The sequence below is a fragment of the Adelges cooleyi genome, unplaced genomic scaffold (genome assembly GCF_023614345.1).
Source record: "Adelges cooleyi isolate 19-005CV unplaced genomic scaffold, UGA_ACOO_1.1 ACOO_flye_CR_arks_rails_tigmint_CR_PRNA_9, whole genome shotgun sequence".
Lineage (NCBI taxonomy): Eukaryota > Metazoa > Arthropoda > Insecta > Hemiptera > Adelgidae > Adelges > Adelges cooleyi.
Window position 1 is genome coordinate 17,502,401 of NW_026096579.1, and position 18,860 is coordinate 17,521,260.

Sequence of the window (18,860 nt, forward strand, 5' to 3'; positions counted from 1 at the left end):
ATAATATTGCATTTTATAGTTGTTGCTTATTTCTGTAAATAGCATAATAATAATAATTATTATTTAGGAATAATATCAGAATATTTTGATAATAATATAGTTTAATTTTATACTGGAAGTATGTAAAACTGGCGTGTGAACATACCTACTATCCAGTATAATTTTGAGAGTGAGCTACACTGTAAGTAAGAGAATTGGAAATTAGCACATAGATAAATCAAAAAATACTGCAATTTGATGGCCAAACAGCAAAAGACAAGAAAACTATTTTAAAGGCATTAAAAAAAGAATAACGCTGGTTAAACTAGCATTTAGGAAACCAAATTTACTAGTTAACCAAAATCTTTCAAACCACACGAGGAAAATATAGTATAACATATACTGATGCGAGTGGGAACTTACCGTCGTCCGGCGTCTTATGACCAATCGATGAAAATGCGCGTCCGATCGCCTCCAGTTGACTGCACAAAGCCATGCACGTGGAAACGAGTATGGTGTCGAACACGAACATAAAGTACAAAAACGCCACACACAAAAAGTTTTCGAGCAATTTGAAAAAAACGTAGTACTCGTTGTTGATGATCTCTGCGGATACCGGCATGTACATGTTGACCACGTTTAGCCTGTACTCGCGGTAGGCGTTGTCTCTGCCCTTGATCCTCAACACGCTGTCCTCGAATAAAGTCGACTGTGCCACCGTCCACAACGGCACCGAAACCAAACTTATACCGGTGTACAAGTAGGTGATCTTCATGGATTTCGTCCGACACTTCCGGAGCGACTCGACTGCCGCCGCGTCGAGTCCCGCGAAGTCCAACCGGGTGACGTCCAAGAATTTCCATATGTCGTTGGCGTTCCAGATGACGAAGATGATCTTGTAGCTGGCAGAGGTGAAGTTAGTCAATATGGCCAGTTCCATGCACAGCTGATTGGTGTCGTTGATCCAATTGTAGATCCCTAGTGGAGTGGTGACCATCGTGATCGTTATTACTAAGACGGCGACCGCGATGCACGTGACTTGAGCGGTGTTATATCCGAAAATCTTGGGGCCGTTCGGGTCTAGCAAATGGTATTGGCCCGTGTACACGGCCAGAGGAACGTTAAAAATGTATTTAGAACCTTGACTCTTGTCCAACATGATCTTGGTATAGGCGAACACTGAAATTTGGACGTGTAAATAATTAATATTATTACTGATTAATTCTTAACCAAGTCACTTGGTTAAATAAGTGCCCACGCAAATTTTAGTTTAACCTCGAGACAAAAACATATCCGTGTCAACGATACGATTTGTATCACCGGTTTGCTCAACAAACTTCAACCGAGAAGATGGTTGGAAATTGATCAAAACGTGGAAACCGGTGTATACATCAATTAAAAAGAGGACCAAAGGAAACCGGAGACCAAACGGGACGAAGAGAGCCGGAAATACAGCAAGAAACTATTGATAACGGCAATCAGTCATGCGGTAGGTTAGGGAGGTGGAAGTAACCTCAAGTCATGTAAATAGTGTTAACTATAAAGTATTTATAGCTCTTTCAATTGTATGCCTAATTAATATATTTCTTTCGTGTTTAACATTTTTTTTTTATAATTAGAACACATTAATTATGCCACTTTAAACTTTTATATCTAATTATTATGATAATTATTTTGTTCTTCGAAAAGTTTGTTAAACTTTTTTATAACTATAATCTAATAATTAACTTTTTTAATTATTTATCACATTTAAATATTAAGTAGGTAATATTTAATGAAACGTATGAGTACAAGGTTATCATATTACGTAAGAACTTTAAATTTAAATTGATTACATTAAGGTTCTACATGGAACCTTTAGTTTGGTTAATTTTAAATAATGTTTATTTTTGATAATATACTAATATAGGTATTTTAAATTTGTATTACTATTAAAAGTAAAGAATCCTACGGATGATATTTGGGAGGGGGGGAGAGGATATGGAAAATGTCCACTCTTATTCGGTATTACCTAATGGTCAAAATCGGTTGACCTCGTAAAAAGTCAAAGCTATTCAACTTTGTATTGTAACTTGAAAGTATATTTGATGAGTCCCAATCAGATTATAGCTTTGAACTCAATTTCTGGTGAGTATACTTTTATTTTGATTCTAACACCAAGTGTGGAAATATTGTATAAATTGCTGGCTAAAACGTTAGACATCGAAAATTATTATGAATAAAAATTATGACTAATTTGACTTATAATTTTTGAAGCAAATATAAGTACATTTTACGATTATTATTACTGAATACGGTGCATAGAAGTGAGTTAATTTCTGTGAAGACTAATACATTTTTTACCTGCGTTTTATGAAGTCGGCGATATTACCAAGTAGAAAGAAAATACACCAACAAATTGGTACTTAAAACTCGGCGTTTTGTGTGTCGTGGCAAGTAGTACACAAAGACTGATACTTCTTCATATGATTAAAAGTTATGATTATGTGTAGGCGGTCATGTACGATAGTTTTTAAATATACTATCATACCATGTTATTATACAATATTTACTTTTCTCGATACTTTCATTAATGCGATAATGACGAAGGAAAACTTTTTAGGTAGAATATTTTATATCATGGCCCTGATGTTAATTACTATTATTATTATTATTTTTATTGATTAACATCTTCTCAATGATGGCTAAAAGGCCGATTTTTTATTTTTGTTTTCAAAAATATTTATAAGCATTTTTATTTTTACTTTTTTATCGTTTTTTTCTACTACTTTTTTAATCGCTAAATCAAAAATCGGCCTGGTTTTAACCCCCATAGAAAAAATAGTAAGCTTTGCAAAAAAATAAAAAAACTTGAAATCCGTCCAATAGATACACCTGAAAATGACTTCTACGAAAGTAATTTTTTATCAAACTTTCGTCACAACTCGGAGAAAAATAACTTTTAAAGTATTATAATTAGAAAATTGTAATACGTGTTCACCTTGAAATTAGTAGGCGTATGAAAAATGGTTATTAGCTCAATTATTGTCAAATATTGCCTATCCTTTGCCCCTTAATAAATAGCGCTTTCCGTCTCCCTTAACTGACAATATTGTTGTCTTAGTACCTTAAATTTTGTTTGTATCTTAAAACCAGATAGTCTCTGTGGTCCCATAACCTTTACTAACGTCGTATGAAAGAATGGGCATGTTGAAAGTAAAAAGTACAAAAATAATTAATAGAGAGATCGAAATTGAGGTATTTAGAGATAAAGTTAGGTCTAATAAGAATTAAGTGTGACTTACATTAATAATTGTACCACTTAGTGCAATATATCACGGTAGAGACCAGAAAAGGCTAACTAATGTATACATTTGGTAAGTTCTGCATATAAAATATTGTATTAAGCTAGTCGTACAATTTTTTAAAAGTTAAAACAAACATAGTTTTATATTTTGAATAAAAAAATACATGATAATTGCATTATGGTGTCAAATTACATATTAAAACTGTATTATTATTACCTATTAGAATTACTCATGTATTATTAATATAGTGTTATATACTTAATTATTGTACTATTCATTATTATAATTTAGTAGTCAACTGCAAAAATACATTTATAACCTTAACGATCATTCGCAACGGTGTTTTTTAAGCAACAAAATATAAATATTTAATTTTAATAATAATAAATAACTACTGATGCTTAACTGTTGAGTTTACGAACACCGACACAATTGAGTAACACGTTCGCATAACCTGTAAAGAAAAATGATTTTTTAAATATCATCGAAATTGCTTTAAATTACATTAAGTCTTTTTTATTATAATGTATCAATAACATTTTCTCAGTTCAACCACGGCGAATACATATTTTACCACACAAGAAAAGTATAACATTTTTGATTTTTTAATTAAATTAAAAAATATACTAATACTGGATAAAATACATAGGTTCCAGTATATGCGTTGAAATAATAAAAAAGATAAGTCGATTACATTCTAAACTTCTTGCATCACACTTTATGCAACCATTTCAATCTTTGCTTTACAATAGATAAAATACTGAACCTAAAATATTTTTCTAATTCTCTGTAATGAAAAAATACCTGTGAAGTAAAATTAAAAAGATAAAGACATACAGAAACGAACAGATGCAAGTTGACGATCTTCGTGTTGGTGATTTTCATTTCCAACTGATACGCGTTGTTCATTTTCATTGATAAAAGAATCAGTTTTTGACATTCCAAGTCCATCACTGTCCAGTTGCAGCTATATATTGAAAAATTGGTCGAATCGTTCTGAACGATTTAAACCACAAACATACACCATAATATTTTTATAATATATTTTTTGTCGTACAACGTTGTGTGCAACAGTTATTTCCGTCGTAATTACCTGACTTTTTAGATTTCCATACAGGTAACACGTGGTAAATAATTGGAACACATAAATAGCAACACCCGTAAACATTTTCAACGAATGAACAAGATCTAACATTCCTCCCTTGTAAAAGTTCTGTAATAATTTTTATGAAAATCCAAATTATAATTCAAATTATAATGTTTGAAATAATATTGTACATATTGTAATTAATATCTGTACCATTGATATTACTAATAACAGACACACTACCGTACACGAAGCCACAGCAATATGTATCAAAATAATCTGACCGAATATGTTATAAAATTCGTGCATTCTCCTGCAAGTAAAGACAATTTTAAGCAACGGTTATTCATAAATTCGCGTGACTAATTTGTTTATTTGTTAAATTTCATTATTATAAAATTTCACCGAAAGAGGTTTTAAAAATATCACAATAATTCTAAGAGTAATATATTCTCGATTATAACTCAAAATTTAATGATTGAATTAACGAGTGTGTAAAAAATTACTCACTTGAATACTTTATGATAAATTATAATAGTATTTTTCAAAACTTCATAATTACTAATCGGCATTGAATTTAGTTGGTCGTTTTTGTTTATTTCTGTAAATAGATAATAATATTACAAACATTTTGGAATAGTCTACTAGTATATTATACAATATTGGTATATTTTTATAATCATAATATGTATATTTTGATCAATTAAAACTACCTACCAATTCGATCGTTTTACTGAGGTACTAGACATGACTATGGTCTATGTGTACCTATCAACAAACCTAATTAAACATTTATAATATTTCCAATTTTGAAACTTTATTTGAGTGTATATATAAAATAATTGTAATGTTACATTTAGATCATTAGGTTGTATAAGGCAGGCATTGGAGTTCATTGGGTATAGATACTTATTAGCCACGGTGGGTGGATGAAAATTCGCGTCCGATCGCCTCGAAAAGTAAAGTATTAAAGACATCAAAAAAATAATAACGCTGGTTAAACTAGCATTAATTAAGAAACCAAATTTACTAGTTAACCAAAATCGTTCAATCAACACGACGAAAATACAAAAAAAAAAAAAAAAATGTACCTCTACGCAGCGTAGCCTGACCTACGGATGTGAATCATGCACCTTAGGAGAATGGGGAAATACTAGCAACTGCAAAAATGTGGTTTTAAAGGGGAATTAACTTCAGTGAACGCTTAAGGATCATGGCAGAGATGTGATAAATCTATTTTCTCGTTTGCTCATTCATAAAAACAGTTACTTATTCGTTGCTTTCCTGTGAGTTAAAATCATTAAAGAAGAAACGATCACCCGTTAAGCTCCACGAGCCAAACAGTAAATTTCTAAAGCAGACTTTACAGTTATTTAAATGTAGATACTGCCTAGCCATGGTGCCAATGTAAATATGTTATACTGATGCGAGTGGGAACTTACCGTCGTCCGGCGTCTCATGACCAATCGATGAAAATGCGCGTCCGATCGCCTCCAGGTGACTGCACAAAGCCATGCACGTGGAAACGAGTATGGTGTCGAACACGAACATAAAGTACAAAAACGCCACACACAAAAAGTTTTCGAGCACTTGGAAAAAAACGTAGTACTCGTTGTTGACGATCTCTGCGGATACCGGCATGTACAGGTTGACCACGTTTAGCCTGTACTCGCGGTAGGCGTTGTCTCTGCCCTTGATCCTCAACACGCTGTCCTCGAAGAAAGTCGACTGTGCCACCGTCCACAACGGCACCGAAAACAAACACACGCCGGCGTACAAGTAGGTGATGTTCGTGGATTTCGTCCGACACTTCCGGAGCGACTCGTCTGCCGCCGCGTCGAGTCCCGTGTAGTCCAACCGGGCGACGTCCAAGAATTTCCATATGCCGCTGGCGTTGCAGATGACGAAGATGATCTTGTAGCTGCCAAACGTTATGTTGGTCATTATCGCTATTTCTATGCACAGCTGATTGGTGTCGTTGATCCAATTGTAGATCCCCAGCGGAGTGGTGACCGTCGCGATCGATAGTATAAAGACGGCGACCGCGATGCACGTGACTTGAGCGGTGTTATATCCGAAAATCTTGGGGCCGTTCGGGTCTAGCAAATGGTATTGGCCCGTGTACACGGCCAGAGGAACGTTGAAAATGTAATTGGAACCTTGACTTTTGTCCAACATGATCTCGGGTATAAGGCGAACACTGAAATTCGGACGTGTAAATAATTGATATTATTACTGATTAACATTATAACTAATAGTCACTCGGTTAAATTTCCGTCACAGATTTTGTGCCCACGCAAATTTTAGTTTAACATATCCGTGCCAATGATACAATTTGTCCTTGGTGTAATATTTCCACCAAAGTAAGCCGTGTTGAAAGTCAACATCTTTTAAGTATACAGTCACCGCCGGAACGAGTAACTATTCCGACAATCGCTGCAGGCAGAAGCTTTACAACTTACAAAGTGTTTTAGCGGTTTTTTAAGGTAAAATTTTCCAAATTCTGGCCAAAAAAGGTTTACGAATTCATATTGTATGTGTGCTGTGATATGAACGAATCGGTCAGGTGATCAAAATCAAAAACATTTTGATTTGATTGTTATGATATAATTATACTGTAAACATTTAGTTGTACCATACAACACACGACTGAATGAAAAATTGAGTAAATAAAATAAGGACATTTTTATCAAATTAATAACGATAACAAAATAACGCCGAAAATGTAAGACTGACCCCTAGTCTAAAAACATACCCGTTTTATTGGATGATGAGTCCCTATCAGATTATAGCTTTCAATTGAATATCTTGTCAGAAGGTACCTACACATTATTTTCGATTCTAAAACCAATAAGTTTCCAGATCTATATCAAAGCTCAATCTAAGCATGTTATGTTGAATCAACAAAGCATTGTGGTCCCAGAATGTTATTCCAGTCAGCAGAGAAATAAAATATTTTCTTAATGTTTTAGTTTTTTACATTTTAAAAATATTTTATAATTATTTTTATCACCTGTGTTTTTTAAGGACAATATTTTCCAAACAGTAACGAAATACATAAAAAAAATCATACTTACAACTCAGGTTTTTGTGTATTGCGGTAATGGTAGTACAAAGAAATGATACATTATCCATACGACTATAGACTGTTAATGTGCTTAGAAGGTACGTCACATGCGACATACACAGTAGTTATTAAAAATGCTAATCTATTGTAGCATATTATTATAACCCTATAATAACGTTTACTTTTTACATTTCATTAACACGATAGGCCGAATTTTTGTTAAAAGATATTATTAAAGGAAAAAGTTTTTTTTTTGTGTGTGTTTGGACTCGCAGAAACTTTATTACCCATGGTAATAATAATCAAGTTGAAAAATACTATAATATGATATGTTTTATTGGCGCGGTCCAATAATAAATATCATTACCCTGATATTATTATTTAACTGGACTGGAAGTGCATAAACCTGTTAAAAAGGTAATCCCTTTGCAATATTAAAATAAAATACCTATTTTATTTCACTATGTACTGATTCAAATGCTGGTACCTAATAACAGTAAATTTTCTATTTGAAAAATTAGCTAATTTTGTTTTGAAAAAAAGTTCTATACATTTAAATAGTGTTTGTGATAGGGTTGCTGGTTTTTGCGGGGACTTGGGCCTTCCAGACCTCTCTAATTTATAAGGACGTCATAAAGGATGATGTAATATCAAATAAATGACTAAAAATAACTAGTTACCCTCATGTTATTATTATATTATTAATATTATTAATATTTTTCTGATTTAGTTTTAGTTCTAGGTAGTTTTATATACAGGCACACACAATTCACTGCTGTTATTTTGTGTCCAATTGTATAATTGGTAAAAACCATTTTTTTTTTGTAAGTTTCCTGGAAGGAAGTTTTCTTTAAATTTTCACGTCGAAATTCCAATCCTTGGTATAGCATATTATTATAATTTAATATTTATTTATGACATACAGCATAATAATTAGGCAGTAGTCATAATACTATTAGGTCGTGAACGCGAACCCATTTAAATACTGCCGTGTAATGCCGTGGAATGATCTTCTGTCTGAAGATGAGGTGGTGAACCTTATGCAGAACAGTCCGACTCGAGACAAAATAACAGATAGATATATATGTATAGGACGTCTTGTAGTTAAATAATTATTGTAACACATGGACTCGGATTTGGACGAACAAAACAACAACTGCAACATGGGTATAACTTCGCTCTTAGTAAGTTCATTAATCAGTCAAATTTAATAACCAATATAATTAGTTAAAGCGTACAAACTTGTTTTATTACCGAGGAAACTCATACGGTTTTCAATTAACTTTCATAACTTCAAAATTGGTTTGTAATGTTATGATGACAATTAAAATGGTTTAACCGACCAACGGTGAGCAGGTGTGAAGCTGTTTCTAGATTTTCTTCATTTTATCAGTTTGAATTTTTCAAGTATGTGAATACTACCGTTTTTCCCCTGTGCCCTTTTCAATTGTTATTTGTATGGTGGTTTTGATTTTTGTTTCGATTCGCTTTTTAAGCTAAGATATTATATTTTTAATTCTTAATTTAGTTCATAATTTATACATACATATATATCACTGTATTTATACCCCTATGGGGTGTCACATTTAATAATAATAATAATATAGAAATTGCCTATGCGAGACGCCGTTTTATTAAATAACTAAAATTTAATACACGCTAATTTTGTTTTTCATGGTCTTATTAGACCATCACCTTGGCGTGTAGAACTGTAAAATATCTCATTAAAATTAATAGAAATAGTTTCTTATGTAAAATAAAGAAATTTTTAAAAGGCTAGTAGTTTATGGTATTATGCAATCAGATTTTGTTTTTAAAATATATACTTTAAATCACTTACAAGTTATCTGTTCGTATTTTATCATTATTATTATTTTGTATACAATTTCCCCCCCCCCTCTTATTGATTCAACGACAAATGTTGTTATCTTATTAATTTGTCATTTTTGGGTTTTTAAATGGATAAATAACAAAATGTAACCAATAAATCAGTACCTAAATAATAATAAATGTTTAATACAAAAAGAACATAATATGTTAAATCATATTTAAAACACATAAATTGTTACAAAAAAAACACACACAAAAGTAAAAAAATAAATAAGTGTTCAAAACAAATAACTCGATTCAGGTAGAAAAGTATACTTAAAACTATAATAACAATTTACGGAAATGTACACAAAACAAAAAACAGTTTGACAATATGAAAAGGTTTCGAATAAATAATAAATAATGGCAGTTTTAATTTTTGATTATGTTACCTAACCGCAAGTGGGTAAAATTGAACGAAGAATAAAATAGGGTGGTTTTTACAACAATCGTAAGTAATTAAATTTTCAAACTAATTTCTACATTTATCAATGACGTGGGCAAAAATATGGGTGTGTGAAGATGTGAATTTTCCATTATCGACGCGTAAGGAATCGTACCGTGAAACGTAATTCTTGTTGTTGCAAGTTATTCCAAGTTTACCTAAGTTTAAAGGATGTATGATATCCTTGCAGCGGTAATAGCGGGCGGCGTTGTGACCGGCGCAGGGTTTCTTTACTACAATGTAAGTATCGACAGTCCAGTAAACCTACCCTAATTCCTCGGTGCTTCTTAAATAATAATAATAATTATAAATATAACCAGACGAAACGCGCCGCTATGTATGCCACAGAGTATGAAAGATTAAGTTTTAAACACGCGAGAGAAATTGAAAATTTAAATATCAAATGGGCACGAGTACATTCGAATAGCAATGAAGTGGTTAGAAAGCTGAAGGAAGGTATCGCAATAATAGAATCCAAGCACGATGACCAAGTAAAAAAATGTCAAAAGCTGCAGGAAGAAAAGGAAAAGCTAGAATCAAATTACGATGACCAAGTAAAAAAATGTCAAAAGCTGCAGGAAGAAAAGGAAAGACTAAAATCAAATTACGATGACCAAGTAAAAAAATGTCAAAAGCTGCAGGAAGAAAAGGAAAGACTAAAATCAAATTACGATGACCAAGTAAAAAAATGTCAAAAGCTGCAGGAAGAAAAGGAAAGACTAAAATCAAATTACGATGACCAAGTAAAAAAATGTCAAAAGCTGCAGGAAGAAAAGGAAAAACTAGAATCGAATTACGATGACCAAGTAAAAAAATGTCAAAAGCTGCAGGAAGAAAAGGAAAAACTAGAATCGAATTACGATGACCAAGTAAAAAAATGGCAAAAGCTGCAGGAAGAAAAGGAAAGACTAAAATCGAATTACGATGACCAAGTAAAAAAATGTCAAAAGCTGCAGGAAGAAAAGGAAAAACTAGAATCGAATTACGATGACCAAGTAAAAAAATGTCAAAAGCTGCAGGAAGAAAAGGAAAAACTAGAATCGAATTACGATGACCAAGTAAAAAAATGTCAAAAGCTGCAGGAAGAAAAGGAAAGACTAGAATCAAATTACGATGACCAAGTAAAAAAATGTCAAAAGCTGCAGGAAGAAAAGGAAAAACTAGAATCGAATTACGATGACCAAGTAAAAAAATGTCAAAAGCTGCAGGAAGAAAAGGAAAAGCTAGAATCAAATTACGATGACCAAGTAAAAAAATGTCAAAAGCTGCAGGAAGAAAAGGAAAGACTAAAATCAAATTACGATGACCAAGTAAAAAAATGTCAAAAGCTGCAAGAAGAAAAGGAAAAACTAGAATCGAATTACGATGACCAAGTAAAAAAATGTCAAAAGCTGCAGGAAGAAAAGGAAAAGCTAGAATCGAATTACGATGACCAAGTAAAAAAATGTCAAAAGCTGCAGGAAGAAAAGGAAAAGACTAGAATCAAATTACGATGACCAAGTAAAAAAATGTCAAAAGCTGCAGGAAGAAAAGGAAAAGCTAGAATCAAATTACGATGACCAAGTAAAAAAATGTCAAAAGCTGCAGGAAGAAAAGGAAAGACTAAAATCAAATTACGATGACCAAGTAAAAAAATGTCAAAAGCTGCAGGAAGAAAAGGAAAAACTAGAATCGAATTACGATGACCAAGTAAAAAAATGTCAAAAGCTGCAGGAAGAAAAGGAAAAGCTAGAATCAAATTACGATGACCAAGTAAAAAAATGTCAAAAGCTGCAGGAAGAAAAGGAAAAGCTAGAATCAAATTACGATGACCAAGTAAAAAAATGTCAAAAGCTGCAGGGAGAAAAGGAAAAGCTAGAATCGGCACACTTTGGTGAGATGGAGAGAATGAAAAATGAGATGAATGATTTGAAGTTTAAATTAGGGAAGAAAACCCACCGTTTGAACCTTGCGAACAAAGTTGCACACAGACCCGGGCCACACGTTATTTGCAGCAATCGGCACGACCGCGCGGAAATAGCCTTCGTGGCACAACTTGGGCACGTCCTGGATTCGGCCACAGTCGCCGGCGGTGTTCAACGCCTCGTACGTGGCAACCTGTCTGAGATCGTCGCGAGAACAGACCTCGATATTTCCATAGTCCACGAACCGGACGGTGTAGTCACCGGTCAGGTGGTCTGCGCTCAAAACCGTTGCGCGATACCACGAGTCGTCTGCGTGGTATTTGGCCAATACCGTTTGACCGTCGGCCCACGTGTAATCTATCGGTTCGGGCACGGTCTCGGCCAACAGTCGGTCCAAGTCGGCCGACAACTTGAACAAAATTCGCGGGGCGTCGCTGTGCGCGTCGTAAAGGTATATCACACACCGGTTGTCCACGTGCGTGACGCGTGCTTCGATTAAATCCTTACACAACTATTTGGCGGGCAGCCAATCTTGGACCGCAGTACAATGCGACTGTCTTCGGTCGTACGGCGACGGTGACCTAACGAGATCTGGCCTGTATTCGATGCTATCCAACTGTTCTAGCCCGTCGTCGTCCGTACATTCGGCCAATAACGCGCAACCCGTCGACCCGAGTTTGTGGTTGATGTTGAACGCTTCGTCTCGCGCACTTTTTACCATTGTCACGCTGAGCACACCGTCTTTGTTCACGGCGTGCAAGTACACGTCCAGACTTTCGGCGTTGGAGTAATCGACTGCGGCCATATCTGCTAGGGCGGCGTTCGCTTCCGGTGACCATTCGTTACACTGTTTTCCGTTGTGCGCCGGCACTAGTCCCCTCAACCGAGCTCTAAACGCTTGTGCCGGTATTTCGATGAGCCTCGAATCGAGCATCCGCAGCTGATGCCACGACAGCGTTTCCACGACACGGTGTGGCCAAGTATAACGTCGTTATACATGCGGTTTTTTTCTAAAGGCGAGGCCCTAGGCAACGTCGTCGATTTCATTATCTCTTTTTCCACACGATCGTTTCGGTAGCAACCGTCGGACGAGGCGTGACCGAAGAAGCACGATGCGCTTCTAATGGACATCGGGTGTACTGGTCATGCCAAACCACGTCGACTTCCACGTGATCTCCCCTGGCCACGACGGGATATAAGTAAAACGTGCCGGACCGGGCAAACTTCAATGTACAAAATAGACGGTACGCTTCGTCGGACCACCCCTCGGTTTGGTCTTTTGGCTTTGCATCCTCATGTCGGATACCCACGAGATACCGGTTCGCTCACTCTTCGGTTCTGAAAGAAAATTCACATTGATTTTATTTAACACTTGGAGTGCATGTTGGCAATTTGTTTTTATTTGTCCATTTAGATTGTAACATTCTTAGAAAAGGTCAAATTCACTTTGTATTAATAGGTCAGTTGTCAACTGTAGCCATGGGAACCTCAAAACTTTAGATTAATATATATTTTATTTTGTGCGTTTCATAATATTTATGTTCTGATATTTGATTACTAATAATGAAATTTTAAAAAAATCCATTATTATACACAAGTTACCTGGTTCATATGCGCCCAATATTTTCACAGAGGCCCCTATGTCTTGGGCATTGTCATTGTCATATTTCTTTTCCATCATATCAAAATCCGAGTTTCCAGTTTCCGTTAAAGTCTTATAAAAGGTCTGTTTTGGCAGTAAAAGATAAATTACTTAAACATAAATACTTTTGTATTGATTTTTATTATAGATATTTCCCCCAAAAAAAAAAATCGTTATATACAATAATATTACTAAAACGTGAAATACTTCCAAACACATTAAAAGGTTTTTAAATTTTTGTAAGATTACTATAATATACCTCGCTATAAACAGTTTTTATGCTTTATGTAGTAGCATAAATTAATATTTTTAAACAATGTTAAATAGGTTTGTATACTAACTAAATAATAATAATAAATAATTTAAACATACGTCCATTGTTGTCGAAAAAATAGTTTTTTTTACAGCGTAAAACAGCCGCTGTTTCCAAAAATTTTGTCAAAACACAAAACACAATGTTCTTCTTGATCGCTGTTATGGCGAATTGGCATTAGCCAAAATTCAGAAAAAAAACACTAGATATAACTGAATTTTTATAAGAAGAAAATTGGGTCCACTTGACATCAAGAGCTTACTTTATGTAATGAGTATGTACATAGTTGTTTGTTTATCACCTTAGCAATTTTCCATTTATCCGTTGCTAACCACATCACCAGTCGTGTGTTATATCCAAACTATTATTATATTATTGTTATTATTGCAATTATTTTTAGCCAACAATAAAACAACATATTTTTTCACAAAAAAAAATACATAATTAATTCAAATAAAATAAATATACTTCTTACAATATTACCTTTGAAATTTTTTTTTTATATTTCTGATTTTTTAAATTTATACAGGGCTGTCTAATTAACATAAGACTCGTATTTTTTTTTTTTAATCTTTATTGCGATATTATAAATTTTTCAATCGATCAGTCATAAAATGTCCAATAATTATTATATGAACTTGTAAACTTATCTCATTTATTAAATTAAAAAATATCTTTAGAGACAATTTTTTTATCGAAGACAACTCGATTAATTTAATATGACACAATTTATTGTGCCATGCTCCACATGGCTAGATTTTTCAAAATAATACTTTTTAACAATACCGTCTCTGTAAGATTTTAAACATTTTAATTGTTACACATTAGATAGAAATTAAAATGCAAGGTTTTTAGCATGATGGAGTCAGTAATTGTAAAATACAACTTTTTCCTCCCCTCCAAATTTAAGCATTTCCCCTCCCCCCAACATTTAATAGGAGAACACTGTGCGGAATCGAAATCTCGAACAAATCACTTCGCTGAAGCTACAGGCGTCTGTGACCGTCAACCGTTTATGCATGTTGAGCATATACGTGCCTAATTTGGTGCAACTCGATCTGACCGACAGTTTCCTGCCGTCATTAAGGTAGGTAGGGTAACTAATTGATTAGTCAGTCTTACTTATTAGTAATTTAAGTCATTTTAATAAAAAATTATTTTTAAAAAAATCAACACATACCGAAGAAAAATGACCATTCGATATTTTAGCTTATAGAGATTTCGCGTTCAAGTTGGACAATCTGAAAATACCAACGATGACCTCGTGCGGTCTACGGTCGCTGGACGGAATCTGGAACGTACAAGAACTATACGCCAACGACGTAAGCAACATAACGTTGTGCTCGACACTGACAGATCTAACCGTTCTGGACTTTGCCCGGTGAGTAAACAACAGCTTAACAAACCCTAAAAATATTGTCATAACATCAGTATAAATTTAAAAACAATTATTATATTTTTTGTAAAATAATAACTATTTGAATCGTACAATGATAGGAAAAAACTGGTTTTAGTATTAAAAATAAAACAATAACAATGTATGTAAAAGTACTAATTACGTTATTTATTTATTTTAAATTCAATAGAAACAAAATTATGAACTTGTCAAAACTGCATTTTTTGAACTTCTGCGAACGGTTACGATGCCTGATCCAGTTTAAAGGCCGTTTAAAATTACTAAACAAACTTATGGATATTTAGTTACAGTAATTCTGATAATTTTAATTAGAATGTACTACAAAATTAAAAAACCGACTACTGATCGACTCGATTATGTGTGGTAACATAACTGCTGTGTTAAGAAGTAAAAAAAATACCAATCAAATGATGAAAAAGGTTAAGTAGACAATACACAAATAATATAATATATAAATAATCCTGTAGACATAAATTAACAATTAAGCATTTTAACTTTTAATAAATAACTACACAAGTGATTGTTAATATTGAAAAAACTTATTATAAACGACATTTGTGCATAAATTATGTTATTCGTGCCAGTTTTTCATAAATTTATAAACCATAAAAAAAAACACTTGAAGCTAATAAAAAAATGAATTTTGTGTTGCAGGGTACAGAAAGTTCAGAAAAAAGTATTGAATAAGACAATATATTATTATAAAATACAACTAAGTCACTAGAAGTATGATAAGAAAAAAAAAATGACAACTTGCTTAATAGTTAAAATAAACTACACATTAATTTAATTATTTCTATTGAATTTTATCAACATCTTAAAAATTCTCAGTCTTTTACGTTAGGTAATTAATAATTACTCCTTTATGATATTTAACACATTTGCTTCTATCGGTAGAGCCGACGGTCCCAGTTCAAGAAGGTTCTCAAATAATAATTCAACTGAGACCGCTGGTAGCTAATGTGTTAACATTATACTTAAATGTACTTAGAAAACTATACTGTTGTAAGTTAGGTACTATTTGAAAATCATATATCAAACTCTTCAGCGCCATCGTCGTTGTTATCTGGGTCTGGTTCATCGAAATCGGTCATACGCACGTCCTGGTCTTCACCAAATTGAATCATATTGTTAATAGTGAGTTGTAAATCTGCAATACTATTTTCATCCTTTATATTTAACGGAACAAATCGGACGAGACTGTAATCTTCAATCATCTGGCCGATTCGTTTTGACAAATATCGATATTTCTTTCCCCATGCCGTGTTGGTTTTCACTTCAGAAAGCAACGCACGAGGATCAGGCTCTAAATAACTAAAAAATATTAAAGACTTATAATTAAATCCTAGATCAAAATATGTCTCTTAATTTAAAAATATGAATATTTTTACTAAAACCATTTCATAGATTATTGTAGCCGAATATAAATATAGCGAAACATAAATAGCAGCATTTAATGTCGCAAAATATGTGAAAATTATTTTAAAACTTTTTTATGCGAACCAAACATTTATGAAGTATAGTTTGAGCTGAACCGTTCTAATAATTATTTTTTTATTTTTACCAGACTGGACTAGTAAGTTAGGATCTGTACCTCGATGTCAAGTTTCACTGGCAATATTAAAAATGTTTCACGACCAATTATTACCCATTAAAAAAATACAAACTTAATTACTTGTCTAAATGTTTTCTAGCAGTTTTACTGAGTAGATCCATTTTTGACAGAACATTAATGTGCGGCAATTCTAAATTGATCATAACAGATAGAGCAGCCATTGTACCTATAATAAAATGTATTGCATTTTGGAAGTAGAAATTGAGAAAATGGCTTGGTTTTACATACATATATTTTAATATTAAATGTTTTACTACCAGAAATAAACTTGGGTCCGTCAACCATAAATTGAGAATCCACTAACATAACAGAACAAACATTAAATCCCCAGTTTTGTAACAATTCTGCTAAATGTTTTATCGTTTTCATATGTGTATACAGTTCTATTTGTCCGGGTAAATCAAAAATAACATAGTCATCGTCATCATCGCCGAGCTGTTCTTTTAGCCAATCCGAGTTCTCCATCAAATACCTATAAAAACAAAGTGTTTCATATAAAAAATATATTAGTAAAATTCAACCATCCTACAAACAAGGTGTCATCAATTTATCCGTGATCGTTTTTCAGTACCATAACGACTCCAACACATACAGAAAATTGTAAAAGTATAAAATTAAAAACTAACATAAATTCATCTGAAAATAAGTTGACACAGTCTAAATGTATTAAAATGATTTGGCTGTCAAGTATTGCCTATATTTGGCCACTTAATCGTTTCAGGACAGCCGATGTATATATTTTACATTTGTTGTCCTGCCGTTGATATGAGCTGCAAAAATAACTTACTCCATGCAAAATACCAAACCTCCATTAGGACCATAATGGAGTAATTCATCCTCCATAGCATCATCGATATGTATCAACTCACGTATGTCTACAGTTGGACTGTAATCAAACCGTTCAGCAGCTGGATCCAAATTCACGACAGTCACGGGATTTTTTTCATTTTCAAAATGTTGTACCACAGCTGAACAATATGTAGACTGAAACAAACATACAGCGGTTACTAATATCGCTTTAAGACGTACTTTGTAAAGATATATTTTAGAACTATGCATAAATAATTCAATTCAAATCTCAAATATTAAAACATCTTAACAAAAATTACACGACAACTCACTAGCGACGTTTCAAATAACATAAATCAATTTTTAAAATGTAAATACTTAGGCGTATAAAATTGTGGAATGATCTAGCCATATAACAGTAATAGGTACTTTAATGTTAACAAAAAGTTTTCAACTAAACACCATGATTATCAAGGGAGACTCATTCATAATATTATACAGTACATAGTCAAACAGGCATGTTTTCTAGATAATACTACGCAGGAAAATTCAACCTGAAAAGTGTATTACGTTTTATATAGTCATGCAGTTATTACCTTTCCACTGCCCGCGGGTCCCATGACTAACTGAGCGTATCTCATTTTAATTAGGTAATTATATGTTAAGTTAAATTTGAATTCAAATGTTATGTTACACCAACTATGGACACAAGCTTCGGGTTCCTAAGCCTCAAGAAAACTTTGGTAGCTAACAAATCCTTGAAAAATCACAAAACACTAGAAAGCAGAAGGCACCAGTTGTCGTGCATAAATAATAATAAAAGAATATGATTTCTTTTAAAAATTAAAATATCCAATTTCTTCTAAAATTCTTTTATTATCAATGGTGAATGGTGTGCCATGCTGCATGCTTTTTATTATCGCTTATCAGTTACTACTACGATTTTCGCATTATGATAACCACTGACCACTGTTTATGTCGTTAACCAAAATAACCATAGTCTATATAGTAATTAGTAAAAGATATTGTCGGATATCGTTGATTTTTTAACTTGAAATTGAATTTTATTTATTTATATTTGAGACTACTCAACCCGCGATTATATTAATTATTATATAATTGATGTTTTTAAAAATACACAGTTTTACTTATATGTACAGAATTAAGCAACCGAAGTTAATTTGTATTAATTATAATGAAGTATAATAGAATTACTGTTGTTATTATTGCAAGCTATGTGTCACGTTTGCCCTACCCTTTCTAAAAAAAAATGGGGAAAAGAGTGACAGTACGACATCTAGTGGGGAGGAAGGGTATTTGCAACAACTTTTGCAACAAACAAATTTTAATTTTAAAATTTGTATAGAAAATTAATCATCTGTACACAATTAAATACAATTATAAATCAGTATAAAATAACACAATATGTAAAATTGTTATTATCAA

The 18,860-nt window shown here is 33.0% G+C and overlaps 3 protein-coding genes across 5 annotated transcripts; 2 read left to right on the top strand and 1 right to left on the bottom strand.

The window, feature by feature from the left end:
• Positions 1-10,069: 10,069 nt before the first annotated feature.
• On the top strand, positions 10,070-12,137 carry LOC126846328 (golgin subfamily A member 6-like protein 22). Its single transcript, XM_050585642.1, has 2 exons — positions 10,070-11,170; positions 11,253-12,137. The coding sequence occupies exons 1-2, from the start codon at positions 10,070-10,072 to the stop codon at positions 12,135-12,137; spliced, it is 1,986 nt and encodes a 661-aa protein (XP_050441599.1).
• Positions 11,234-18,310, bottom strand: LOC126846418 (GPN-loop GTPase 3-like). Of its 3 annotated transcripts, XR_007686880.1 has the most exons (8): positions 18,011-18,310; positions 17,413-17,609; positions 16,883-17,097; positions 16,686-16,791; positions 16,029-16,324; positions 14,774-15,000; positions 13,241-13,364; positions 11,234-12,976 (listed from the first exon to the last, which is right to left on the bottom strand). XR_007686880.1 is itself a non-coding variant. In XM_050585795.1 (6 exons), exons 1-5 carry the CDS (start codon positions 18,053-18,055, stop codon positions 16,039-16,041), a joined length of 849 nt encoding a protein of 282 aa, XP_050441752.1. In that variant the 5' UTR covers positions 18,056-18,310; the 3' UTR covers positions 14,233-15,000; positions 16,029-16,038. The 3 variants fall into 3 exon arrangements, 2 of the variants coding, with proteins under 2 accessions (XP_050441752.1, XP_050441751.1); XM_050585795.1 differs by lacking the exons at positions 11,234-12,976; positions 13,241-13,364 and having other exon boundaries at positions 14,233-15,000; XM_050585794.1 differs by lacking the exons at positions 11,234-12,976; positions 13,241-13,364; positions 14,774-15,000 and having other exon boundaries at positions 15,137-16,324; positions 18,011-18,309.
• On the top strand, positions 14,453-15,779 carry LOC126846331 (leucine-rich repeat-containing protein 56-like). The gene is given in 5 exon segments (XM_050585646.1): positions 14,453-14,461; positions 14,532-14,680; positions 14,810-14,974; positions 15,180-15,429; positions 15,665-15,779. Coding segments are annotated over 5 exon segments (606 nt in total). The 3' UTR covers positions 15,698-15,779.
• Positions 18,311-18,860: the final 550 nt, after the last annotated feature.